This window comes from Kryptolebias marmoratus, linkage group LG11, assembly GCF_001649575.2.
Source record: "Kryptolebias marmoratus isolate JLee-2015 linkage group LG11, ASM164957v2, whole genome shotgun sequence".
NCBI lineage: Eukaryota > Metazoa > Chordata > Actinopteri > Cyprinodontiformes > Rivulidae > Kryptolebias > Kryptolebias marmoratus.
The window spans coordinates 21,357,561-21,385,142 of NC_051440.1; the positions used below are offsets into that span (position 1 = coordinate 21,357,561).

General features: G+C 38.2%; 1 protein-coding gene across 1 annotated transcript; it reads left to right on the plus strand.

The window, feature by feature from the left end:
• Positions 1-1,221: 1,221 nt before the first annotated feature.
• Positions 1,222-27,403, plus strand: kcng4a (potassium voltage-gated channel, subfamily G, member 4a). Its single transcript, XM_025006526.2, has 4 exons — positions 1,222-1,408; positions 4,958-5,509; positions 5,596-6,237; positions 25,736-27,403. The coding sequence occupies exons 2-4, from the start codon at positions 5,402-5,404 to the stop codon at positions 26,612-26,614; spliced, it is 1,629 nt and encodes a 542-aa protein (XP_024862294.1). The 5' UTR covers positions 1,222-1,408; positions 4,958-5,401; the 3' UTR covers positions 26,615-27,403.
• Positions 27,404-27,582: the final 179 nt, after the last annotated feature.

Sequence of the window (27,582 nt, forward strand, 5' to 3'; positions counted from 1 at the left end):
TTTTTCCTATGATTTTTTTTTTTCAGATTTGTCAATTTGTCTGAGACCTGGAACTTCTCAGAACAGACTAAAGTTGTGCTTCAGGGGTAGAAAAGCACCAGTATTTAATACACAATCAGCAGGTCATGAAACCACCTTTGTCATATCCAGTTGGTGAGAAAACCACTTTCAAATCCAGTACTGATGTATGTGAGCGAGAGAGAGAGATTGAAGTTCTGTTCTGATCTTATTGATTATCACATTGATTAAAATGTACAAAATTAGATTAACCAGTTTATAAATATGGTGTGGCACTATGGTGGCGAGTTGTTTTTTACAGTGCCACCTGCCACTCAGTGTCACTCCCTACAACCACCACTGTGCAGCCAGAGGTTTGGCCAGATGTTTAAGTGTCAGAAGGATGTTTGACTGTCCTTCATGCATCTGTTGAAGTGAATTGTCTTGTGTCTGTGGCTCTCAGCAGTTAGATTGTTCTTATTTCTGCACCCTGCCATCTGGCCCTGCCCACAAGGATTACAGAGGGCTGGTGTTTTACATAACAAGTTTCCTTTAGTATTCTCCTGTTGGGTTTTATTTGTAAACATACTGAACTCACCATTCATACTTAATTCTAATATCGGTTTTTTTTCTATTCAGAATGTAACCAAGTTTAACAGTCAAGCAGCACAAATAACCAACACTTAACATATTTTAGTTTTATTGAAATATAAAACCACAGATCTCAAAGAACTTTTCATCACCATCTTTTTTACTCAAGCATGTTGTGTTTTTCATGCAGTTTTATTAATTTTTGCTGTAATTGGTGCCTGCCTGATTTATTACTGAAGGTAATCTGAGAAGAAACCGCGCCCCCTGTTGCGCGAAACTCTTTACTGTAAACAGGGAGGCTGTAGCATCTCCTCGGTGTCCTTGACTTCCACAGAATCTATCAGGAAGCAGATTTTTTGGAGAATCGGGCTCCGTGAGTCCCTCGCCGCCGACAGTTCTGCAGAAATCTCTCGCTGAGGAGTCAGCGCTGCGCCTGTCGTCACCTTTACGCAAACTTGAACTTGGATGAGCCGCCCGGAGTCTCCCGTGCTGCGCACAACTCTGAACTCCCCATCCCCTGCCCTTCCTCCCCCTCCTCCTCCTCCTCCTGCAGCACCGTCAGCCGAGCTGTAACGGGACACTTTGAGCGCACCGAACCTCCCCCCCGCTCCCCTCCACCCCTGCGTTCAGACTGCCCGCACGCTCTGCTCGGATGATGCCGGAGACGTTCCTCTGTCCTGATGGCATGTGGGGGCAGAGGCTGCTCCTGGACCCCCTGATGTGGAGTTGAAGAGGTTGCGGTGGGATTGCGAGGCGACAGAAGGGGGGTTTCCTCCGAGCTTATTCGGTCTTTTTGGAGATGAGCGCGAGGGTCAAGATGGTAAGCTGCACTTCTTAAGTTCTAATGAGGTCTGCAGAGAACTTCACCTTTATGTGATGTCACAAAAAGGAGAGACATGGGGTATCTTTTATTCTAATTAAGTGACACGTTTTATTAGGAGATGTTTTAGACAGTCACTCCTGATGTGAAAGGAAAATACTAAATTTTAAGATTACGGGTTTTAAAAAACGCCCTTTAAACCACATTTTGTGTTCACTCCAGGGAAATACTTTCATTAAGCTCATTAGTTCAGGACTAATTAAATAGCCAAATTACAAAGGTGGTGCACAACTGAGAAAAAAGTCAATCTTTTATCACAGGAAAAATAAATGTTCATATGTGCATATTTAAAATGTTACACTTGATGTTTTGTCTCTTTCTGAAGTGTTTTATAGTTAAAAAGTCATTTACTTGTTCCTACATGAGATTTTTTAAACATGGAACAGTATAATCAGCTGAAGAAGTGTCTAATATTTGAGTTTTATGGTTATTCTATACATTCATCATAAATCCAGTCTATCAAAAATGCCATCCTTTGTACCAGAAGTCTCCTCCATCCGATGCACCATACCCCAAACTTCCAAGTTTCCTTTCTCTTCTATTCTGGTGGTTTTGATGAAGAGAGAAGTTTAGCCCTTGTGTCTTTTTTTATTTATTTGGATATTTTCTTGATATTTTCCTGTTACTCACATGTGTCATTTGCTGTCCCTCAGTCATCCTTGCCTTCAGTTAACCATCCATACCTGTTCATTAAGCTCACCTGGTCTTTGTTCCAGTAAACACCACTTCCTGTAACAAAAGCCTTCTGTTCTCAAGTTCATTGGGAGTTCATACGGTTTGCTACTCCTATTCTCCTCCGGTTGCTTTTATTTCTCAGTGTTTCTTGTCATTTTAGTCGTATCCCGCTCCCTGTGCTCCCTCCTTTTGAGTTTAGTTTTTATTTTTGTTGCCTTATCAGCATTTTTGTATTTTATTAAAAAATTTAGTTCTCACTATGCCACCTGTCTCCTGCATTTTGGGTCCCCACGCCACCCCACCGTCAACAAAACTATTTTTGTCCTAAAATGATTGTGAACTTGCTTATTCTGTAGCCGATGATGATAGCACTGCCACGGTGGTCATATTTGGTCACATTTTGTTTCTGGTGCGTGAAGACTTGTTCCTTGAGTGCACATCAAAACCATGCATAGTCTAATAAGTTATTTTGTTTGTCTCTCTGTGATAACTGGGACAAAAGTTGTACTTCATCATGAAACATCTCCAAACCAACATGGATCCAACAAAATACATACGGCTGAAAAATATATACAAATATATGACATTTTCTTCCCATTAAGCAATATAAATGTCTTTATCTTCTGATATTTTGATCTTCTGAATGACTTCTGCCATTTGTGTCTACCAGTGCAGAGCATAAAAACTGATAACACCAATAAACTGCTAAAATCACCTCCTTCATTTAAAATCTCTCCCCAAAATACAAACGCTTCCATAGGGACTAAGAATCGATTTATAAATACATTGTCAAGTGCTTCTCTTTCTTTGAGGTGGAAATGAAGTAGCAGCATGATGACAGCAGTGATTTATTGGTTCTTCCAGTCCAGGATCTTATCCTCCTGGATCTGAATTAGTGATGCATGTTGGTTGGTTCCATTGCTTCAAACTGTCTGTTCTCCTCATTCATACACTCGATATGCCTGCCAATACTGTGAACAGGCACTGAGCAGAATTAGGTCAATACTTTTAATCAGATTTTTGTAAACAACGTTAGTGTAACTGAGAAACTCTTAGAACTCTAGACTTTAGTTTAGACTGTTTAACAGGCAACTCAATCCTATAGCAATTTGTGACTAGACAGCATCTATTGATTTATGTTCTGGGATTTATGTTATGGACATAGAAATACTTGCAGAACTCTTAAGTTTTAAAACTTTAACACGAAACAGATCTGAAACAGGACACCATGTTGTCCTGAACGTGTTGTGAAACAAAAGTTGTAGCTTCCAATAAGAGTTTTATTTAAAAAATAAAAAAATAAAAGCCTTACAAAAGAGGCAGGGAAATCTGAGACTAAGATTCTGACTCATCTGAAGTGACGCATACACAACTTTGTCCAAATTTTTTTGTAAAAGCATGCAGCAAACAAGGATGTAAGAAGTGGGGGTGCAGAGGGGGCTGCAGCACCCCCTGATGGATACCAGAGGACATGCATGTCTGAATATGTATTCAAATATTACTGGAAAAAAACACAAACAGGTTAAAATAGCGCTACATATGTTTCAGTTTGAATAATATTTGTAGTTTTGAAAATCTGTTATATAAACCAGGACTGAACATAATTTTACAGCCTCCAAACACAGCACTATTGTTATAATAAAATACAATTTGGGAAGAAACGTGATTGTTACAGAATGTTCACATATTTTATCATTTTTTCCTTAGTGGAGAAAAACATGTTCCCATGTCGATGGCAACAAGCTGCTGACAAGTTCAATCAAGTGGTATATCTAGCTATTTTACTCAGGGTCTGATAATTTTGACTTTTGGCAACATGCTTTATAAAATCTGAAAGTAAAAAGAAAAATAAGTGAACTTGATTGATACTGTGTTTGCCTGGGAACCTTTTTATTTCCTAAACTTTTGGTTGAAATGGTGAAAAACTGATGAAAATGGGAGGGGACTTTGAAGATAAAATGATTTTTACCTGCAATGACAAAGCATTTGATAAGCAATATATGTTTGTTGCTGACATTGACACTGACCTTTATTTCTCTTCACATTCTCTCACATTGTAAGCTGAGTTTTTGTTCCAAGTGACTTTGCTGCAATGGCTATGAGTGTAAAAGCTGCACATATCCAGGGACACACAAACAATTCTGCAGTGACTGGGATCAAAATCTGCTTCATATTACATAATTTCATAAAATAAGTCTATAGTGTGTGCAGAAAAAAAGAGGATCTTGAAGGCTCTGCAGACAACTTGAGTACAAAACAAACTGGTAGCTCGTATGAGTCAGAAAAATACAAAGTAACACTGCTCGATGACCAACTTTAAAATAAATTATTTAAGAAAACTATTTAAGGTTTTTGTACACAGTGAAGCAATCTGTGCAACTGTAGTGCCAAAAAAAAGTTTGAGCAGCTTTAATGCCAAGAAAAAAAAAGAAACATTTTGGAGCCTGAGCTTCAGAGTCTGTTGTTAGGATTGCTGCCCATTTACAACAAGTAATAATTCAATCTGTGGGACCTGAATGGTCTTTTCAGCTGTCACCCACACTTACTAAACAAGCCAAACTGTCTTTATTAAATGCCGATTTGACTCTAAACTACTTTGCTGTCTGCTTAGGTTCTCACTGGCCTTTATGATGTATGGTTGGTCATTTATAGGCAAAGCTGGTGGAAAATGTTTGTTTTTGCTTTTAGCTTTCTCTTGCTCACTTTTTGTTTTCTTATCCCCTTGTATGTTTTTATTTTTTCCCAATTTTTCTTTTAATTGTGTCAACTTAATCTGAGTTCATTCTAACATTTTTGTCCTATTTTCTCTCACAGTGCCTGCACGATGCTGCCACGTGTCTCGGTCCTCCCTAATCCTGTTTGGGCGACACGGAGGATCCCTCTCAGTCCCCGGACACCTCAGTGCTACATATTTGGCTGCCTGACTCACTGAGCTTATCATCTGCATCTATCAGTGACAGACCAATCCTAACTCAGTCTGTTTATCCACACTTTTAATTTAGACTTTGGCTTCAGAGAAGGAACACTAAAGTCACTTGGTTTCTGAATCTTGATGCACAAATTGAGTCTGTTGTGGACTGCTACCTGCAACGTAAGTCCTGCACATTCAGTTGTGGCATCAAGTGGCTCTTCTATGATTCTGTACTCTGTGGTTTGGAAGCCAAAGCCATAGATTCTCTGTTGCTGAGAAAAAAGAAAACAAAAACTCAGTTGTTTTGAGCTGCCCAGTCTGGAGCAGCGTGCTTTCCAAATGCTGCAATGCCCATCATTAGCAACGCCAACCATGACTTCAGCAACCTGTCGGTCAGTGATGACAGCAGTCTTGACCGAATCTTTACTGAGATTCCAGAGACTGAGACAATCAAGGTATGTTTAAGACTGTTGCTAACATAAAATAAAAGTAAAATGAAATCAGTGAAGTCACTTCCAGCTCTTTGTTTTTCACACTCCAGGGTGTGTACTACCAGAGAGCCCAATTCATCCGCCGGCCAGAGGACCTGGGGTCAGTTGACCATGCCTTGTTGGCAGTGATAAATGTCGGGGGAAATCGCTACACATTCCCCTGGAGCACACTTCAGCAATTCCCCCTCACACGGCTTGGCCGCCTCTGTGGCTGCCGGTCCCTCGAGGACATTGCCAGCGTGTGCGACGACTACGATGAAGCCAGGAAGGAGTTCTTCTTTGACCGCTCCCCGTCTGCCTTCAGAGTCATCCTCAACTTCCTGGCGGCGGGAAAACTTCGCCTTCTACGCGAGATGTGCATCCTTTCTCTGCATGACGAGCTGAACTACTGGGGCGTGGAGATGGCGTACATGGAGCGGTGTTGTAAAAGGAAGATGTACACACGCATCGAGGAAGTGCACGAGAAAGAGAGACGGGAGGAGGAGCGTAGGCAGAAAAACGCCATGCAGCGGGTGCCAGTAGAGGAAACTCGCTACCAAAAAGTGATGAACTGGCTGAGGGATATGGTGGAGAATCCCCAGTCTGGCCTACCAGGGAAGATCTTTGCCTGCTTGTCCGTGATCATGGTTGCGGTAACAGTTGTTAGCCTGTGTATCAGCACCATGCCCGACCTCAGAGAGGAGGAAGACAAGGTGAGTATGCCAGGTCAAGCATTTTCTAACTAATCAATTCTTATGTTTAAACATGAAACGAGCATGCGTTAGACCCAAGTGGAGAGTTTTTCTTGAGTGATTATAACTGCCACTTTCACCAGTTCTTCCCTAATCAAAGATGTTGTGATCATATCCACCAAAGCTGCTGCTAATCATCATTCTGAGCCAAATTCTTATTTTAGCAGTCATGAACTCTTGCTTTCCTGAAAACTAACTTTTAATGCTATGTATCTATACTTGACAATGTGTCAGTGTTTGAGGCAGATAAATAAATATATTCACATTTCATTTTAGAAGAGACATGTCAAAGCTGCAAAAAGCAAAACCGCCTGCAATCAAACTGTGTTAAATATCCCTGTAGGAGGATTGCTGGGTATGTGTGTGTGTGCGTGTGTGTCCTGTGATTTGTGTCTCCCCATAGCAGCATGAGATAATGAAGCCCGAGCTGCTCACTGAGGCCTGTCCAGCTTTGAAATAATGAAATGGGCTTACTGTATCTTTAAAAAAAGACATTCACAAAAATGTGCAGAACATTTGTAAGGTCATGCAAATTTGCATGTCTAAGAAAACAGACAAGTGCACGCACTGCTTGTCACATCGCTCCAAAAGGCTCGTTCACTGTAACTGACACAGCTCCTTTTGAACAGGGCGTACGTTTATTCTCTAGAATTGTTTTTTTTACTGAAATTTGATTGCAGCAAATTCATTTTTCAGTTATGCACTATTTTCTGATACAGGCCAGGATTTCATCCATTACCATATTTAAAACACCTTTCTCTTGTCTGTTAAACTATGCGTTAAAAAAGGTTACCTTTTCTTGCTCAAGATGCAAATAAAAACAAAGATGCAGGTTTTTGTCTGTGCAGCAATAAGAGTCAGCATCTTTTCTTTCCCTTTGTCTTTGTGAAAGAAAACACTCTTACACATTTAATATGATTTTTGCACATGGTTTCAAAACAAACAACGGCATGATTGACAAAATATCCACTTTTATAACATCATACTTTGATATGGAAATGACTTCATCTCTTTAGACTTGGCACAAGTGCTTTTCCAGCTGGGTTTGTATGAGTATTTCAGTTTAGGAGGTATATTTGCATTCATGCATGTAATAAATTTTGCATGAGCTTTATGAAAACTGTGGGAGAGATGATCAATGAAAGGCTAGAGGAACAAATTACCATATGCAAGGCATAACTTATAGCTGGTCTTGTTTTCTTTAATACTTAAAAGTCCAGTCATTTTTTTAGGATCAGCAACATTCATCGTTTCTTTCTCACCTAACTCACTGCAGCATATGAAACACTTCAAAGCTCAGCTTCACTAATTGTCTATTTAGCCTGTCCATTAATGGAGCATTCATTATTGGCCAACTTTATTTACCTCTAAAAACATAATTACCTCTTTCTAAAAAAGGTTTTGTGTTTTGGTCCCCTGTTAGTCTTGAGTAAACACTCTTTTCTTTTAGTGTAACATGAGGAAAAATCACAGAGAAGATATATTCAGTTTAGTTTGATTTGAGATTTATGGTTAGAAGGTGCATCATCTAAGTCACACACAGAACCCTTATAATATGCATAAACAAATTACTTTATGCTTTGCTGTAAGGACATTTATTTAATATGTTTTTGTAATTGTTTAGCCTTCATTTAACCAAGCAAATCTTAAAGAACAGACTCTTTACATTTGCAGCCAAGCAAAAAGCAAAGCCTTATATAAGAAGTTTGAGTATAAATCCAAGAATGTTGTTATAAAAGACGCTCCTGCTCGACGTTGGCTTCTTTACGACTCATCAACAGCAGTGTCCATGTATTGATTTTGACTTAAGCAGTGTCAGGCAGCCAAAGGATCCAATGTGTGAGAGCGTGATACTGGAGAATTTAGCGAGGCGGATGAGAGGGATGGTTGCAGAATACTTGATGAGTTGTGAATGCTGAAGACTGGGTTTTGAAAATGTTGGCAGGAAAAAGTTCTTTTTTTTTGTGACAGTCATAAGAACACACATAAAAATGCTCAAGTACCAGATTTGGCTGAAAACTCTGAGTGTTTATAATTCTGCTAGATTCTGTAATGCTTTCAGTGTGAACTAAAACTGTGAATATTTACTTTAACAGATATAATGTGGTGAAGTCAGTCGTCAGTCTATTTTCAAACAAGATTCCATGTGGTTGGTGTGATTTGATGGTTACTTTGTTAACATGACCACCCAAAAGGTTGTGTAAACATCTGCTTAAAAATGGATGGATTTGCATGACCCAACTTAGAAAAGGATTAACTTTTCTGTCAACCTGAATTCAGATGTATATTTAGGATATTTTTTTAATTATTATTTATAGCCGTTAAGGGGGCATTGGCAGACAAAAAATTTAAATAGGTTTCTCATTTGTACAAGAAACTAGTGAGCCCAAGAAAGTTTTATGTACACAGAGAAACAAATCGATACTTGTGAGAAACAATTCTGGTGCTCACACAAAAATATTTTTGAGCACCAGATAGTTTCTCAGACTTATCTATACAGATATTACAGCGGTGCTTACCAGATGTCATTGGTAATCAGATGGCCTATGAGTGTAACTTACCATATTGTCATTTAGGTATTAAATAACATGATTAGGAATATTTCATGTTGTATGGAAGCTGGACATGTATTCTTCTGAAGCCACTCTCTATAGTAGTCTGAGTTTAAGGATATTTTGTCATGATTTCTAGTATTTTTTTAGTTTGTTCTTAGTTTTGGTTTTGGGTTCTTGTTTTTCCTGCTTTCTTGGGTTTTGTTTTTTCCTTTGAGTTTTATTTTATACTTTTGGTTTTTTGTTCTCATGCTCTGTCTTTGTATTGTCTCTGCCTCTTGGTTCTGTCCTCATTGTCTTTGTTTATCATTATCCTCTCTTTGCCCTCAGTCTACTCCTGGTTTCTGCCACACTCATCTCCACCTGTCTGTAATTGTAATCACTCACCTGTGCCCACTTCCCATGATTTCCCTGTGCTTTAAAGTCTGGTCATTTTCTCCACCTCCCTGTCGGTTCATTGTTGATTGTCTCAGGTATGTCCATGTGTTGTTGTTTTTGTCCACGGTCCCGCCTCATCTTGTTTCACCTTGCCGTTTTTGGATTTCTGTTATAGTTTGTGTTGCTGCCTCGTCAGCCTTTTGTTTTCTACTTTTGTTATTTAAATAAATCAGTTTTTATTTTTAAGATTCTGCATATTGGGTTTGCCTCACTCTCACCACGCCTTGACATATTTGTCTTGCTAGGCTACGATGAAGGTTCTCTGGTGCACAAAAAACAATGCATGTCTAAAAAATGTTATGATGCACACCTAATAGATTTCTTGTGAGCATGAAAAACTATTTTAATTTTCTTTAAAAGGAGCTATTTGTTTTGTATTTTGCAGTAGTGATTCAGGGGCTAAAAGTTTCCAAGAAAAACAGTTTTTTGTGAAGGTCTTTATTTCTTTGAGTATGGCTTTGTGTTTGTGTCTCTCTGTGCCATTAAATGACAGTGTGGGTTATAACATCGTAATGGGTTTATGTTATTGCGTCTGCATTTCACAGCCTTATGAGGACATTTGTTGAGACAATGTTTTCATTTAAGGGTCTTTTGCATGTCTGTGCACATTGTTGGAGAGAGAATAGCAGCTTCATCCACAAGTAAACAAGCCCATCTGCTGCTTTCATGGGTTTGTCTCTGTGTGTTTCAGAGTTTCAGACTAACCCCTGTGTTCATCTTCTGAACTCCATCAGCTTGTCCAGCTAGCAAGCCCAGGCAGACACTGTAGGATTCCTGTCATCTTTAATTCACATGGTTCTGTTGTTTGTGTCTGTTCTTTACACTTTGGTGGTATGAGACAAAAATTCCCTCATCCACTTATAATTCACCTCGCCCTTCTACCTGCCTGTGTTTGCTGAGGAGTGTAAAAGAGAGAAAGAAGGAAAGTAAAAGATGAATATTGAAAAATGTTGCAGATTCAGAACTGAAAAATGATTATTGGATAAGTGTGATCTGATCTTTATGCAAAAAAATCCAAAGTTTTTCTCGTGTCATCAATATTGCTTGTTTCTTGCAACATTTTGTCAAAATATTCAAGCGGATTCATGAAAAAGATTCAACAGTGGTGGGTTATTTTAGTAGTTTGTTTTAGCTGTTTTAGTTCTAGCTGACACTGCAGTCTAATCTGTTGTACTTCAGTTTGTCAGGTTCAAAACAAAACCTTTAACCATGTTAGACACTCTAAAACAGTTTGATCTCTTGATAATTTACTATGAAATTGAATTATCACTGAACTGCTGAATGCTCACATTTTTGTCATTTAAATGTCAGGTTTTTAGAAGATGTGAAAATTGCATTTTCCCATCAAACACTAGAATGTACCAGGAGCAGAAATTGAATTATATCTATATGGATTTCTGCCATTTATTGACCCCAAAGAGCAACTTGTTGCTGCACGGTCAACCTTAACTTGAGATTCCTTTTCCTTATGTGAAAACATGCATGTTAGGTTGTCCCTGGGTGTGAGTGAGAGGGTGAATGGTCGTTTGTCTCTATGTGTCCCTGTGATGGACTGGAGACCTGTCCAGGGTGTCCTCTCCTCTCACACAGTGATGGCTGGAGATAGGCACCAGGTCTCCCACGGCCTGGAAAGGAAAAAGCGGGTAAAGATAATGGATGGATCCATATTTTTCCTATTTTTCCTTCAGATGACAGAGTAAAAGCAGTGAACAAAAAATGTAATTAATTTAAGGTTTTAATGCAGTTTGAGTTTAAGATCAAATCAAGATAAAGCAAATTATATATGATCAAATAGATACATGTTGAATTTTAAATTTATCTGTCAAATTATTTTCTAACTGTGCATTCTTTCTTGAATAGAAAGCCTAGAAAACAAAACATATTAAGCTCATTATTCAAAGTGTTTTTTTTTGTATTTCATTCATGAAGAAGTGCAGTAAACTCACTGCCCATCATAATATCTGACAGAACGAGGTTGACACAAAGCTCTGGACACAGACAGACAATACCTCATGACCTAAGAAGAAGCAATTGCATTTGAAATTTCTCCATGCACTCTAGGCATTAGTTAAATGTATTATCTGTCAGCCAGTCGTGTTATGTTACTGGTATGCCTTTCTTCTACCTCGAAATGTATTCTAACTAAAGCAAATGATGTTTAGATGATTGCACTGTCTCACATTTATGGGACTATAATTTCATTACAAAAACAATTAATGTAATTGTGCTGTAATTTTTACTGCAAGTATGGGTTGCAATTTATATTGACTGATAAAGATGTGATGTCATTTTTAGAATTTCCTATCGTACAATCCAGGAGGAAGGCTGCAATGAGTGTAGCTTGTCTTGAGCGCCACCAGTCCGGTATCTAAAATTTGCACTCAAATGGAAAGTCTGGTCATTTTTGAACTGATGTTCTGTCAAATAGTTATCAAAAGTTAGCACTGTATCATCAGTTGCAGAATATGGAGTTTAAAGAAAAGGGCAAATGTCTTCCTTCAGACCTGGCTAAAGCTAGCCAAATACGGGCCATTTATTAAATTGTTTTTTAGGCTTATAAAAAATTATTTCTCATAAAATACAGTGTATAATACCTGTGTGAAAGTACCCTACATTAGCTAATATTAAACTTCAAAACTTCTATTTGTATAATAACTTTCAGAAAACAGAGACAGACTAAACAAACGGTGTCATGCTAAAGTGTAAAGGTTTAATATTGACTAATCTTTCTGTGCAGAAAGACTTATTTTATAAGCCTGAAAAACAAACAAACAAAGCAAAACAAAAACAGGCACTCATTTGGTTAGACAATAATCCAGCCTGGATGAAGACTTTTGCCTTTTTCTCTGTGCCCGATGACTGATGTCACTGCTGATCAGGTAAAAACCTTTGATAAATATTTAACAGAACATCTCTTCAATATCTGCTTTTTTCCTCTGTCAGTTTGTCTTCTTTCCTTTTTTTCTGTGAAAACTGTTTTATCCCGGCCATGACCTCTATAATCTCTTAGAGTCAAATCTGCAGCAGCGGTGTTTACTCTGCAAAGAACAGACCACATGCAATTTGAAAAGCAGCACCTGCCTGAATTTACATATTATCATTGTTCAAATGTCAAACACACTCAGTTTATTTGCACATATTCCTGAGCAGAGCCGACAAGCAAGCCTTCACAGAATTTATTTTCCTGCATATGCTTCCAGTTGTTTTGCTCTCGGTCAGTGAGGATTCACGTCTTCAGCCTCATCAGATTTGCTCTCCTACGTTCTAATTCAGTTTCATTTAGGCCTGTGGTAATTGAAGAGACCATTTTATGTTCTCAATGCCATAAATTGAGGTGGGATTTACTGTTCGATAATTACATCCCAGAACATCAATCACAAGTATCTGGATGGGAGAGAGGCAGCAGAGTCATGGTCTGGGTGACTTGAGCATAAAACTGTGAAGTTTCTGACTGACAGCCACTCACTTCTTCTGAACCAAAGTCTTCTTAATAATGTTATTGAACCACAGAGCCTGCCTGGGCTTGTGATTCTACAGAGGGCAGACACTTTTATAAAAAAATGTTCTGTCTAGAGATGAGAAAAAAAAAATAGAGAAGCAGAGTGAATCAGTCTTGTGATCTCTGGACTAAGATGAAGTAACAACTTCAGCACTGAAAGGTATGGAGGGAATAAAGAAGTCCAGGTTAAGGACGCAGTAAGAGAAAATGCGCAGACTAACCCAGCCATGAAGCCCTTTTTTTTCCTCTTCTATCATATTTACTCCCTTCCCAGGGGAGCTGTTAGACTTAAATACTGTCTGGGACAAAGTGATATAAAATGGGTGCATAGGAGACATACATCACCAGCACATGTACTCCAAAAGGAACGCAGATACAGTTATAGCCCACTTATGTCTTGGTTAACAGTTTTGTTCTTTATTTAGGTTCTATAAAGCGTGACAGTCTTGTGTGTGTCATCTCACATGAACACTGGAATAGTTATCCCCAGCTGCTGAAGGCAAAAGGGCAATCATGTTGTGGTCCGTGTCTCTGTGCATGTATTTGATTATCTGTGGCATTAGTTAAATATGTAATGAAAGACAACTTTTACAAAACAATCCACCAGTGTACATCTACAACTGATTCGTTTTTTGGAGTCAATCCTATTCAAGATGGTTATTTTAGTCAACTCACGTTAGGAAACACAACATGGCTGCAACTCAACCAATTTTACAAATATTAGGCTAAAGTTTGGTGTGACAGTAGCTGAGCATCATCGCCAACACATTCTTTGATCACTACACATTGTGCTGCCCCACCTAACCAATCATAACCAACAGAAATATGGCTTTAACTTGGGCCATGTTCATATTTCAGGCCTTAATGTTCATTTCTGATATTTTGATGAGATTCAATTATTTTGTGTGGTTGTTCATGTTATAATTTAAATGCGACTGGAGTCAGACTCCATTGTGAACAGTAAATGGCTCTGAAGTGACCTGCATGCACAGAAGAAGTGATGTCACACAGTCAAGGTATGATACAACCCCTCACGATTAGCTTGAACAGAATTGTCACCCCAAACACTAATTAAGTTCAAAACCTGACTTTCTATCTACTGTCTAGCTCCATCAATGGTGTCTGACATGCTTGTTTCAAATGTTTGCATTTGATCTTGCCACCTCCCATGTACTCCAGCGCAGAATTTGAACAGCTGTCACACTTCAGTGACTTAAAAATCAGATGAAATGTGACATCAACATTCTCTGAGTGCTAACATGTTTGTGATATTTCACGATATAGCAAGTGATTTCACGTAACACTATTTACAAGACTTGACCAAAATGGCTGGAACTTCTTCTGTTCTCAGTAGAAGATAGTTTTAGTTTAAACCTTGAAAAGGGCTGGTTGATAGGCCTTTAATTAAAACTGTAGTTGTTGAATATTTAGGGTAATTCAACACAGGAGATTCTTTATTAAAGGTAGGTTTTCATATCATATGCTGTAAATGAAACAGTAGCAAAGAGATTTGTGCCTTTACCAAAAGGTCTGCTTGTCATTTCTCTGTCTGCCAGAAGCTAAAAACAAAATCTGTTCCCTCATCTGTCATTTTCTACTGGTGTCCAGCTCCTCGGAGAATCTGTGTTTGGAAAAGATTAAAGTTTTGGCTGTGATAGAATCTCTGAAGAATTTCTTGGTTTGCATGCACATTTCCTGCTTCTAAATTCTGCAGAATTTTTTTATGTGAATCAACAAAGAAATGTTTTAAAAATTGCTGTCTCTGAGGAGGCTTTGTTATTTGCTATCCAATCTTTTGACTGCCTTGACTCGGCAACATAAAGGATCGTTTCCTGCACCTCAGAGCAGCAGAGCCAACAGACTTATGTGGGAAAAGTGCATATTTATTTTGAGTATTGTGTTTGCATCATTCTATTTAAGACCATTTATATTCACACCTCCATGTAAGTCCCACACTCCAGCTCAAAGTCCAAAGACATAACAGCAAGGGCTTTAAATTATTAAGTGTGTGCGCATACTGTCTCCTGCTCTTTGACCAAACTCCTGAACACAAAGCCACATCATCAGTCATGAATTTCTTTTGACGGTTTTCCAAAAAGAAACTCCAAATTAAAAATGCCTTCTTTTGTGCTGTGTTTTATCTGTCTTCTGCATGATTTTGCTTTCATTACCAGAGCATAAAGGCTCATACATTGAAGCCACTGTAAACTCCAGTGTTTTGGCTGGGTGAAACTTTGGCTGAAAGTTAATGTCACTGGCACTCCAGGAAAGACGATAGAGGATAGTGGATAGAGACTGAAAACAAGAAGTGGTGAAAAAAGGAAGTTAATGAACCAATTGGATAATAGCTTTTTGCCTGTTTGTTTTTGATAGCTCATGTCTGTGCAAAGATTGGGATTAGCTTATATTGCAAGGTTGATAGCAGCTTGTCCACTTGTTCCCAAGGATGAACTAGTTGGATAAATCTTCACATACTGTACACTCAATGTTCAAACTGTATCATCATATAATGGGAGGGTGTGTGTGTGTGTGTGTTTTTTTCCCAGAATATAAAAGTATACAAGTAATCTCATACAATGCAGATATGTAGATCTGTAATCACAAGAAAGAATTGATATTTTAAGCAAAAACACTAAAGAATTCATGCTTTTTACAACACTTATTCATTTTGCCCTTTCTTACAGCTCAAAAAGTGTTAACACAGCAACAAATTATTTCTGATTATCATAACTTCATTATGAGCATATTGAAGAGAAGGCATTATTAATGGATATTCATCATAATGTGGACTGCTAGCCATCATTTTTAGATTAAGGAAAGTTGCATATTATTTCATATTTTCTGCAATAAAACCAAAAACAGTTGGGATAAAGATTTGTGAAGAATATAGTTACCATATGTCCTGCTGCTGAAAACATCCTTATTGACAGAAAGTTGCAGTTGCCTTTGCTAATCCTGCTAGTTAGGGATATTTATGTTTAGTTATTTTTCACCAGCCTAATCAACACGGAGGGCCATGATCATAGTTTCCACTTTGTAATCTTTTCCAAAAAATGACAAAAAACTGATACTGGCTCATTTTACAGTTGGTATAACATTAGGAGTGTCTGAAGATACTGTCATACTATGTGAACTATGTTTTTACTAGAATATAACGCCTCAGACTGAATGTGCCTAAAAAATTAATTAGCATTCACATCTATTTCTTTTTAGTTTACCTCAGTAGGCGTACATAGAGTGTTACTGCGTGAGTGCCAAGCAGATTCCATGCCTATTATGGCCAATCTGCTCAGGAGCTGGATCTGATGTGCTGCATGGCTGCCAAGTGGGATTGAGAGAGAGAAAATATGATGTGTTTATCCTGCCCATGCTCAGATGGGATTGCACAACATAGACAAATAAAGTAATGCCATTTGCAAGTATTTTTAGACGTTGTGAAAATACAGTTTGAAATCTTAACTTTGATATTAGGAGTTATCTTTTTAATTACTTAATGCTTTTATCTTCAAGAGGTTTTATAAATTCCCTAAAGATATTTGAAATGAACACATGGACTGTAAAACCGCAAGTGCCATCGAGCTCTGACAGCAGAAGAACAAGCCTGTTTGATTTGTGTGCACAATCCAGAATGGTATGTCTTCCGCATAATAAAGACAGTTTTGGCACAAGACAAACAAGATTTGACAAAATTTAAAGGTTTTCTGACAGAATGTTCCTAACAAAAATGATTGCTCAAAAAAAATTGAAGTTTTGTGACACCCTTATAATTATAACCTGGGTTGTTGTCACATTTGTTATTTATCAGCAGAGATTTGGTTGCTGAACTGGGACAATGCATCTATGTTTTAGTCATTACCATGTTTTTTTTTAATGCAGGCAATGGAACAAAGGCATTATGTGAACAGCGACAGGCTGAGGATGTTTTATCTCTAGAGACTTTGTGCTTGTTTAACAAAAGATGTTTTATGGTCCAGGGAGAAATTGGTACATTTGAAAAGAAATTTAAAAAAATGATGACACCTTTTAGAAAAGCCACTTACAAGCCAACAGAATATTTGCAATAGTTTTATGATTAAAGGTCTCCTGTTCAAATCTCAGCAGTGCAGACCTGTCTGTGTAGAGTTTGCAGGTTCTCCTCATGTAGAAACAGACTTTAGAAGTGATGGTACATTAGAACCAGTGTCAGATGTTAGATTTGATTTTACCTTTCAACCAAAGATGGTTTTGATTCAAGATGAGTCTGTTAAGAGTCTAAAACTAAACTTAGCTAGCAGATTTGTTAAAATCAAATGATGTGTCTTTTGATATATCCTTAGCTTTAAAATTAGATCCTAGTTTACTTCAAGTACATCCTGTTGCTCATCTGTGTGGATTTGAATTCAGTAAGAACATTTTGTGCACACATGCTGGTATTCTTTAAAGTAGTTAGAGTTGTTGCCTCCCAGCAAGAAGGTTTCAGGATCACTTCCTGACCTGGGGCCTTTCTGGGTGGAGTTTGCATGTTCTCCCTGTGCACATGGGTTTACTCCGGGTTCTCTGGTTTCCTCCCGCAGACCAAAAACATTCATGTTAAATTTATTGGTAACTGTAAAATTGTCCCAAGGTGTGATTGAGAGCATGAATGGCTGTTTGTCTCGTTTGTCTCCATCTGTATATGTACTGTTGTGAAGGATTGATATATAAGAACCCTTTTACCACTTTATTCATGAATAGTACCATGTGACGTTTTATATATTGACTCCTTATAAGGAAATATCCTTTGCTTTTATTGCAGAAATATGTTCACATTAGCTTAGCTGTTTTTTCTTTTGTGGCCCCCACCCCCTACCCCAACTTCCCATGATCCTCTATGAAATAAAGTACAAGAAACATAACTACAATAACAGATAGCACCTGTTATTATACTCTCTGAGACTAATTGTTGATGATGAGCAGGTGTGGAGGGAGATTCATTTTGATTTATGATGAACCACAGGTGCAGAAACAAGAAGACACACAGGGGACACCTGCTGGACAGATGGGGAAAGACAGAAGTTTGGAAAGTAGACAAAATTGTCTGGTTTTGGCAGAACAAAACAGCTGTAACAGACAAATTACACTCATTTAAACACAATCAGAACAGCCGCTTTGCTTCCTGAGGTTCTACACACAGCAGCAGGTCTCCATCACTGTGTGTTCAGCAGAATTACAGTATTTTGAGTTTCCACAGAGTTAAACACCCCCTTCACTCTGCAGCTCTACTCAGTAACACTGAAGTCAGAAGCAATTTATGCATCTACTTGCTGCATACAAACAACAGCATATATGAATTTAAAATTTTCTTTTTCTTTTTGCTACTTTAAAGGTTTAAAAAAAATGTGCAGCCATTTTTTATTTAAAAATATCCCAAAGGACAGACCAGGCTGGAAAGAAAAAGAAAACCCTTCTTGCTTATTTATGTGTATTTCTCTGACTGTGTGTGTTTGTGTGTAGTGCTGACAGATGAAGAATAGAGACATATAGAGTTTGAAGGGATGCCCATACCTCAGATGTCACAGTATGTTTTCCCCATCAAGTTATCTTGTACTCCTCTTTCTCCCTCACCTCTCCACACTCTCCTTTCAGTTCCTCTCTTTCGTCTCCTCTGTCTACCCTGCTCCTGTTCATTTTATCTCCATTAGGTTGTTTGTGTGTGAACAAGCTCTTGGTCTTTATCAGCAATGTGCTGCTCTATAACCTGTGCAGCTGGTAAAACTGTTCACACTTATGTTCATTTTATACTGTTCAGAGGAAAAGTCTTCAGAGGCAATGGTCAGTGTGTTTCTGGAGATGAAATGGAAGCTCATTATTTATAAATTACATCAAGAATTTTTGAAATGTATTGGGAACATCACCGGACACTTTATTAGGTCCACCTGTTTAATTGCTTGTAAACACAAATAGCTAATCAGCCAATCACATGGCAGCAAGTCAGTGCCTTTAGGCATCTAGAAATGGTAAAGATGTCTTCAAACCAGTCCATCCAAATGAGGTAAGAAACAGGATTTAAGTGACTTTGAATGTGGCATGGTTATTGGTGCCAGACAGGTTACTCTGAGTATTTCAGAAAACTGCTGATTTACTGGGATTCTCACACACACACAACCATATCTTGAGTTTACAGACAATGATCCAAAAAACAATAAATTATCCAGTGAGTGGCAGTTGTAAGGACAGAAATGTCTTGTTGAGGTCAGAGGTCAGAGGAGAACAGGTAGACTGGTTCAAGATTATAGAAAAGTAATAGTACTTTAACCAATTTATGCAAAATGACTGATGTCATGACTTCTCAGTCATCCAGGACATGGTAAATCCAAAAAAGGTTAAAAATAGAATAAAAAAATAGAATATTCAGAATAGAAATCCATTTGTTTTTGTTTATTTACCCTTTTTTGGATTGTGCAGAATATCATCTCCGAATGCACAAAATGTTGAACCTTAAAGCAGATGAGCCACAGCAGCAGAAGACCACACTGGATGCCACTTTTGTCAGCTAAGAACAGGAATCTTTGGCAACAGCTTGCACAGGCTCACCAAAGATGGACAATTAGAGATTGGAAAAACATTACCTGGTCCGATGAGTTTCAATTCACTGGAGTCCAGTGGCCTCCACAATCACCAGATCTCAGTGGTGGAACAGGAGATTTGCATCATGAATGTGCATCTGACAAATGTGCAGCAAATCTGTGATGCTATCTTGTCAATATGGACCAAAATCTCTGAGGGATGTTTCCAACAACCTCTTGAATCTATGCCTGTAAGAATTCAGGCAGTTCTGAAGGTAAAATGACTTGGTACTAGCAAGGTGGATCTAATAAAGTGGCTGGTGAGTGTACACAATGTTCTTTACTTCATGTGCAGTTGTGCACAAATCAGGTAGCTGGAGAGGACTGAAATGACAAATGGAGTTGCCACTTGATGCAAGCCTTTTAAAACGCCATGAGCTGTGAACATGATGCTTGATGTGGGCTATTTCAGGTTAAGGTCATTGGTGTGGAGCTCAGTACCGTTCTTTATGACTGCGCTTCTGTCTAGATTGTCCTTGGAGACCTTTTTGTCACTTCTCCTTTCAATTTTTCCTCCTATGGAAATTAAATTTTTAAAAGCATGTTAAGCATACAGAAAGAAATGTTCAATATTGCAAAGATTCTTCAAGGTCTGCTGCAAGGAAAAACTCAATGATGGGCACAATCTTTTTATTCCTTTTGTGCTCATTTCCTGCTCATATTCTCAATCTATCAGGATTGCGGGATCATCTTGACAGACTAAACTCAAGAGTTATATGGATATGCTGTGCCAAAACTATATGATAAGTGAAATGTCAAACTGTAAGACAAGGAAGCGTTCTTAAAAAACACTAACATTTAAACACAGTGAAGTAATAACCATGCACTCAGGAAAAGTTGCCCTAATTACTAACTGAAGGTGGTGAAAATGGAGATTTATCTGATCAAGAAGTAGAAACAAAGATAATAAAAGTTGTCAATCAATAAAAAACACATTTACACTTCAAATCTATGATACACGGAGCTTACTGCTGAAGCATTCAACGGCTGTTTCACTGCACAGTAATGAGTCATTAGAAGGTAGACATGAGGATGGAAACAAGAATGTAAAACTCAATCAGTGCCTGCAGAACAGCAACATGCAGCCATCATTTAGTTATGAAGAGGCTGCTTGATAACGATAAAAAATATATGTGCAAGGAGCTGCGTCTGCATTGTTATACATGAGGACAGTTCTTACAGAGAGGCTGGAGCACAATATGATTCTTATTTATTTTACTAATCTGCTTCACCTAATCATTAATATACAGATGGTGTAACACAGTAAATATTTTAAAATTTATGCAGAAACCTCCAAATGTATTAAAAGGGGTCACCGAAACCAAAGGGAAATCCAAGTATCAACTTGTCAAAGCAAGAATGGAGTTACAGTGTTGCTAACTTTTTATGTTCTCGGATATTATATAACAAATATTTTGGCTGCAAATCCATCATCACCATTTGTTCATTTCTGTTAATTCTCAGTTATGAAGTGCACTCAAAGGCAGGTGGCTTGGCAGACAAGCAGAAAAATCACTTTAAAAGTAGTTTGTTCAAATCTGTGAAACTAGAATCCCTGAAACAAAATCTGGAAACAAATTATGCTAAAAAATAAAAAAGGTTAACAGAATAGTTTAGGCTGAACTTTTGTTAATTCCAGCCAATCTTTTCAACACAACATCAATAAAATGATATAACTGAAATAATGTTTTTGTCCCTTGATAAAATCTGAGCATTAATGACCAAGTTTCATCTGTCTTTCAATTATGCCAACAAAAAAACAAAAAAAAACCCCAAATCAGACCATATTTGTCTCAGTCTAAATTACATTTAAAAATATTGACTGAAAGAATAGTTTTTCTATAACTGTTACAAAATATTAAAAAACTAATGGTAAAATGGTTTTAAATATAGTATAGTATAAATGTGTGCATTGTTAATAACATTTTGTTTAACTGGCTTATGAGCAAAGGTTTTATTCTTCAACCAGAAATAGTCAAGGTCACATGTGTCTGCCTCTGTCAGATGCAAAAAAACAAACAAACTGGGCACCACTGTCTTAGACTGACTCAGATCTGTCAGGTTTCTTTTTGTTTTATGTAGAGTGTAAAAACAAAACAGAACAATAACATCTGCCAAATCTCTCCACTTTAAACCCTACTTTGCATGTAGCAGTTGTTTTGCAGCTCCGTCCAGATGGTGAGTCATTATTTGGCTAAAACCGTGCATTTCATTTTCTAACCAGCCTGATTTAGTTTTAATTAAAACAGATACATAAAATCGTGGTTATTAGTTTAGGCACAAAATATTAGATATATAATCTTTTTGTTTAGCAATGCAAAATCATTATTTAATCCCCTCTTATTCTGATAAAACCCTGACAATTTGGGTATTTTTTTATATACTTTTAGCTAAAATGTGCTTTTCATATGTCTATGAGATTTTATGGACATATATTTATTTATTTATCACTGAAATTCAAGTTAACAGTATAATCTAAGGACTGACTTTATACGAGTGGTTCTGAAATGCTAACTTACTGTGCCCTTCAAAATGTTCTTCACCCTCCCTGTGGTCTTAGCTTGACATTGCGATTCATTAATGCCATTGATAATGTTAAACCCATGTGATGCAGCTGCTGGGATAAACAGTTTCTGTGCTGAAATGTGCCGTCACTAGCTCCTCAGAGAGCGGTACACAGGAGATAAGGTCAGGGAAATAGTTGGTATTGTGGAAGGTTATTGTGTGTGTAATTGCGTCTGTTTTTGTTTCCGAGGTGAAAAGCTTGCAGCTGTAACAAATAACCTATTCCGCAAAGGTTAGGAATGGTGTCACATAGCTCCGATGGGGCCTAATGTCAGTACGGGAGTGAAAGCGAGCGGTGAGGAGGCGAATAAATGACCGGTGAAAAGTGTTTGTGGCAGACGTGACATACACTAAGGAGAGAGACTGTCTTAAAGATTAATACAGGACAGGCAGCCAGAAATCTCCACAGTGCCAGACATCAGAGGAGAAAAACATGAGACACATGGGTAAGATTGAGGAGGAGAGGTATAAAGGTTAATATTTAGGTATGATTTATTGACGTAGTGGTTCTCAGGAGGGGGACCTTTAAACTATTGAATCTGTCATTTTCTTTTGTAAAATTCCCTCAGCTTGAGGAACAAATATGCCTCAGTCAGTCTTTTGTACCTCTGGAGAAATCATGCATTGTTTAGATAAAATCCATTAAGGCTCCACTTTTTACTGTGGTGCCCTCTGGACTGACAATGACATTGCTGCTGCAGACCCCTTCGCATGAATTTAGGTTTAAGATGCCAAACAAAAACAGTAATTCAAACATTTTAGCACATTTATGCCTATTCTCATCAAATTTCTATATAATATCTTCAAACTGAAATGTAACTTTGTGTAAAATATTTTGGGAACTCACAGATAATCATCTTTGCTTCACATTTCGATTGAATTTGTAAACAGGCTCTTTACTAAGACTTGAAACTTTCATCTTACTGATTTAAGTTAATGCCAAACGTCATTCTTTTTGTCTTGTTATACCTAATATGTCATATTACTCTCAGAGATGTCATGTTAGTATTTTAAGCTTAGATAATGAAAAGCTGAGACACTGTTCCCTGTAATGATAAAAGAACCAGACTTTTATGTCTTACATTATTACAACCCACTGAAGTGATGAGAAATTCAGACATCGATCAAACTGAGAAAACTGCCACTAAGAGATACTGATACATATGTAAATGGTACATAAACAAAAGTGCACTTTCCTCAACTCCTCATATTTGACAGATTTCTCTCTCTCTCTCTGTCTTGCTCTCTGTCTTCAGCCAAGTTTGGCTGTCAGTCTTCAAACCATTTTAGAAACTCTTCACTGTCCCACTGAGCTTAAGAACCATTTTGGCGTCGCTCCAGAGTTGGATTTGCCGAGAGCAAAGCTGGGCATAGAGGCTTTTACATCTTTACTGGCTTGTTGGGCTGTTTTTGCTGAAACGAAGGGATTCCGTCTCCCACTGGATCAGAGATATTATGTCCTGTATGAATGTAGAGAAAATCTGTTTTTACTACTAGAGGATCGGAGGGTAAATTCCACAATGTGTGGCGCCTTTTCTGACAGTGTATTTTTAAATTCAACAAAAGCTATGACTAAGTACCCTAGCACCAACAAACACAGACCCATATACCTTTATAACTACTTTTTCCCCTTTTTACCTTTGTTTGCCTTTTACTTATAGATAGATATTTTTATCTATTTATTTTTATCTATGAATTTATTTGTGCAGTGTCACTGTGAGCTACAGTTGTCCAAGTTGCTGTCTGTGTTTAAAATAAGTGAGACCCATGTGTTTTTTCAGGAAAAAGAAACTTGCTATTTCTTTACAGTTTCTGTGACATGTGTTGTTGTAAGTCAGTGGTGTCCAATCCTGGCCCTGGAGAGTCACTATCCTGCACGTTTCAGATGTTTCTCAGCTTTGACTCATCATTTGAATGAAGGAGTGATTAACAAGCTTCTGCAGAACCTGAAGACCTGCTGAAGAGCAGAGAAACAACTAAAACCTGCAGGATAGTGGCCATCCAGGAGCAGAATTCAACACCACTGTTATACATAAACAAAAAGAAAAATATTTGCAAAATTGAGGAAACCATTAGTTCATCAAATGAATACTTGTTACATAAAAATATCTGTAGATTTTACACAAATACCCTTTGCTCATGACTTTTTTTTTAAATTGGCATGGGTAATTGTCCTAAAAGTAAAAGAAAGTTTGTTGCAGAAAACAAAGGTCTAATAATAATCTAATACATGGCCAACAATAAAGAATGTGTTTTAACCTAAACTGTAATGATTTACTAAACCAAACCAAGTAGTTTTGTGTCAAAACAAAGACGTAGACCTTCTTATATCAGAACTGCTGCATCTAAATCTGGACTTTGTCCATCTTCAAACTTTTGCTGGGAAAGTAAGCAGAAATAACTGCCTAACAAGATCATTTAGGTCTAAAGACGTGTTGAAATGTAACACCAAGAGCACAATCCAAGTAACCAGTTGGTATTGGGAAAATGCTAAAGATTGTCCTGAATAAATATTTTTAATAAAAATCTCTGAGCTCATTCTTTTATTAGTGCCATCCAAAATCTCAGTATGTCGTAACCCAGTGAAATAGTTTCACAATGAATGCATGAAATGCTTTAAAGTCGAATCCTCTCAATAACAGCACAAATTATGCAGACACGCATCTCTCTGCAGGACTGAAGTGAAAGAGTAAGAGTCAGAATAGGATGAGGAGCTTTTGGAAAGGCAGAGAGGACACGAGTGATAAATGAGAGCAGGAGGAATGGGGCAGTTGTGTGAAGGGTGCACATGCATGAAGAAACTGTGGAGAGAGATGTGTTTCAATTAGAGAATCACCCGATGAATGATGGATTTAAAGCAGAAAGAGAGCAGTGTGAGACACTGAAGAATACGGGGGAGGGCATCCGAAGAGGGTGATGGAAGAGGAAACAGAATGAGTGATGAGAAGGTGGAAATAGAGGCAGGAGGAGAAAGAAGAGGCTGGCTGTAGGATAAAAGAAGGATGAGATGGAAAAGAATTAGATAAGTCACTGAGCAGAATGACAAATGTATACCGTGTACTGTGAGAAAAGTGCAGAAAAAGGAGAGAGACTCGAAGGAGACAAAGATGAGAGAAATTTCCTAACTTTTTGAAGCAAAAAGGGACACAGTGAGACCTCAAGCTTAAAATTAACCACTCACTAATGATTTTCTCTTTCACCACATCCTAAAGTCTAGTTATAGGCACAATCTTGCCTAAATAACATTTCCCTCTTGTATTAAAAAAAACAATAACATGCTTTTAATGCAGGATTTCAATTCAAAGAAATACTGGGAACCCTAAAATGATGTTGGTTTGACACGAGAAATTATTACTTACTGCCTGTTTCTGATGGTCATCAATCCCACAGATGTTTCATCCTTTTAATATCACTACATCTGGTTATGGCTATGGCTATGATAACACAAATCATTGAAAATGTTAAGTGTGTACTTCTGTACTTTTTACTTTGGTGTATCAGTATGTTATTGTTCTTTCTTGATACTGTAGTTAGAGGGAAAAGCCTAATTGTGTTTTGTCTTCTTCGCTGAATAAATGATGGATTATGTCACTGTGTTATCAGTCAGTGCAGTGGCAGTAGTTTTAGCATACTAAGTGACTAACTTGTGATTTATTAATGATTGCTATGGATGATTATCTGACCTCAGGATTTTTGTCGTCTCTCCTCCATCTTCTCATGTTTCTCTCCCCATCTGTCTTGCTCCTTGTCATTTCCCTGCTCCTCTTATCCTTATCCGTCTCCCCCTTTTCTCTCTCTCTCTCTCTTTCTTTCTACCTCAGGGGAAGTGTTCCTCTAAATGCTACAACATGTTCATCATAGAGACGGTGTGTGTGGCCTGGTTCTCTCTGGAGTTCGTCCTGCGGTTCATTCAGGCTCGCAGCAAGCTGGATTTTCTCCGCGGCCCACTTAATATCATTGATGCTATGGCTATCCTGCCCTACTATGTTTCACTTGTGGTGGCGGAGGAAGATCCAGCTTCGGAGCACGAGAGGCCAGGAGGCGGTAAGGGCTATTTGGACAAACTGGGCCTGGTGCTGAGGATCCTGCGAGCACTGAGGATTCTCTACGTGATGAGGCTGGCTCGCCACTCTCTGGGCCTGCAGACGCTGGGGCTGACAGTCAGGCGCAGCACCCGGGAGTTTGGGCTTCTTTTGCTTTTCCTCTGTGTAGCTGTTACCCTTTTTTCCCCTCTGGTCCATCTTGCTGAGAGCGAGCTTACAGGTCCTCATGACTTCAGCAGCATTCCTGCCTCCTATTGGTGGGCCATTATCTCTATGACAACTGTAGGCTACGGCGATATGGTACCGAGGTCCATTCCAGGACAGGTTGTAGCGCTGAGCAGCATCCTCAGTGGGATTCTCATCATGGCCTTTCCTGCTACCTCCATCTTCCACATGTTCTCCCGCTCCTATCAAGAACTCAAGATGGAGCATGATCGATTGTTCAAAGAGGAGTGTGCAGCTGCTGCAGCTGCTGCTGCCGCCATGGGAGAGGGGCAAGAGGCTGAAGGGGAAGAAAAGGAGGATTCACCTCAATCTGGCCTCGGATCACATCCAGAGAAGAATAGCGAGCACTCGTTGGAATCTCTGGCTCTGCTCAATGATGGCGGGAAGGCTGCAGGGAATAGTAACCACAGTCTTCCAGCAGCAGCTTTTTGAACATATGAACGTTGCTAAACTTCCAGATGAGTTCATTAATCTTTGTGCTGCATAAAATCAAAGTACTGCAAAGGAACTGATGCCTCAAAGGCCTAACTATCCATTAATAAAGGTGTCTGCATTATTTTGGATACAAAGATTTCTTTTCTCACTTCAAGGTGTTGGCAAGAAATGTGCCCAGAAACTGAAGGACTTACAGCCCTTTAAATTGGACGGTCCTCTTTGCCTGACCAAAAGGCCTTTGCAGCAATATTAATAACAGGCTGCTTCCATAAACATGCACTATCAAATCCAAAGTTGCTTTTCCTTCCACTGTGAAAATACTTACAAACTTTTAGATTATTTGTTTGTTTCTGATATGCTGCCTATAGAGTATGATCTTAAAGTGTGTCTCATACTATGTACTCAATTTTTCTGCCATGAATGCAAAGACGTGCACATCTTAATTTATATTCAAAAAGCTTAAAGCCATGTTCCAAGAAGAAATATCAGTAAACTAATAGTTTAATTCATATAATAATGTATATCCATCTCTCTCTTGTTTGAATGCCTGGATTTTAAAGAAAAGGATGATTTTCCAAGTGTCTAATATAGATTACAAGTAAACAGTTTAAACATATGCAGGATGATCTATCCTTTTTTCTAATCAATAAGAAAATGAAAGGATAGAGATGGAAAAAGAAGTATTTGCTTTAGAGAAAGAGAGTGTTAGAGTGAGCTCTAAGAACCATGAAATGTATTTTGCAATGCTCCAAATAAAAGCTCTCCTTGTAATCTGAGAGAAATCCATTTTCTTGGCTGTTTTTTTTTTTCTTTCTTTCTTTCTTTTTTTGGTTTGTTCAGGGTTTGATGGTCTAATCTCCTTGGCTCGCTGTGGATGCTCGGCCAGAGTCCTGCTGCTCAAATTTGCTGAGAGAAGAAGGAACGGAAACAGCTGTCCTTGTTCAGACGCTCAGATAAGTATTCTG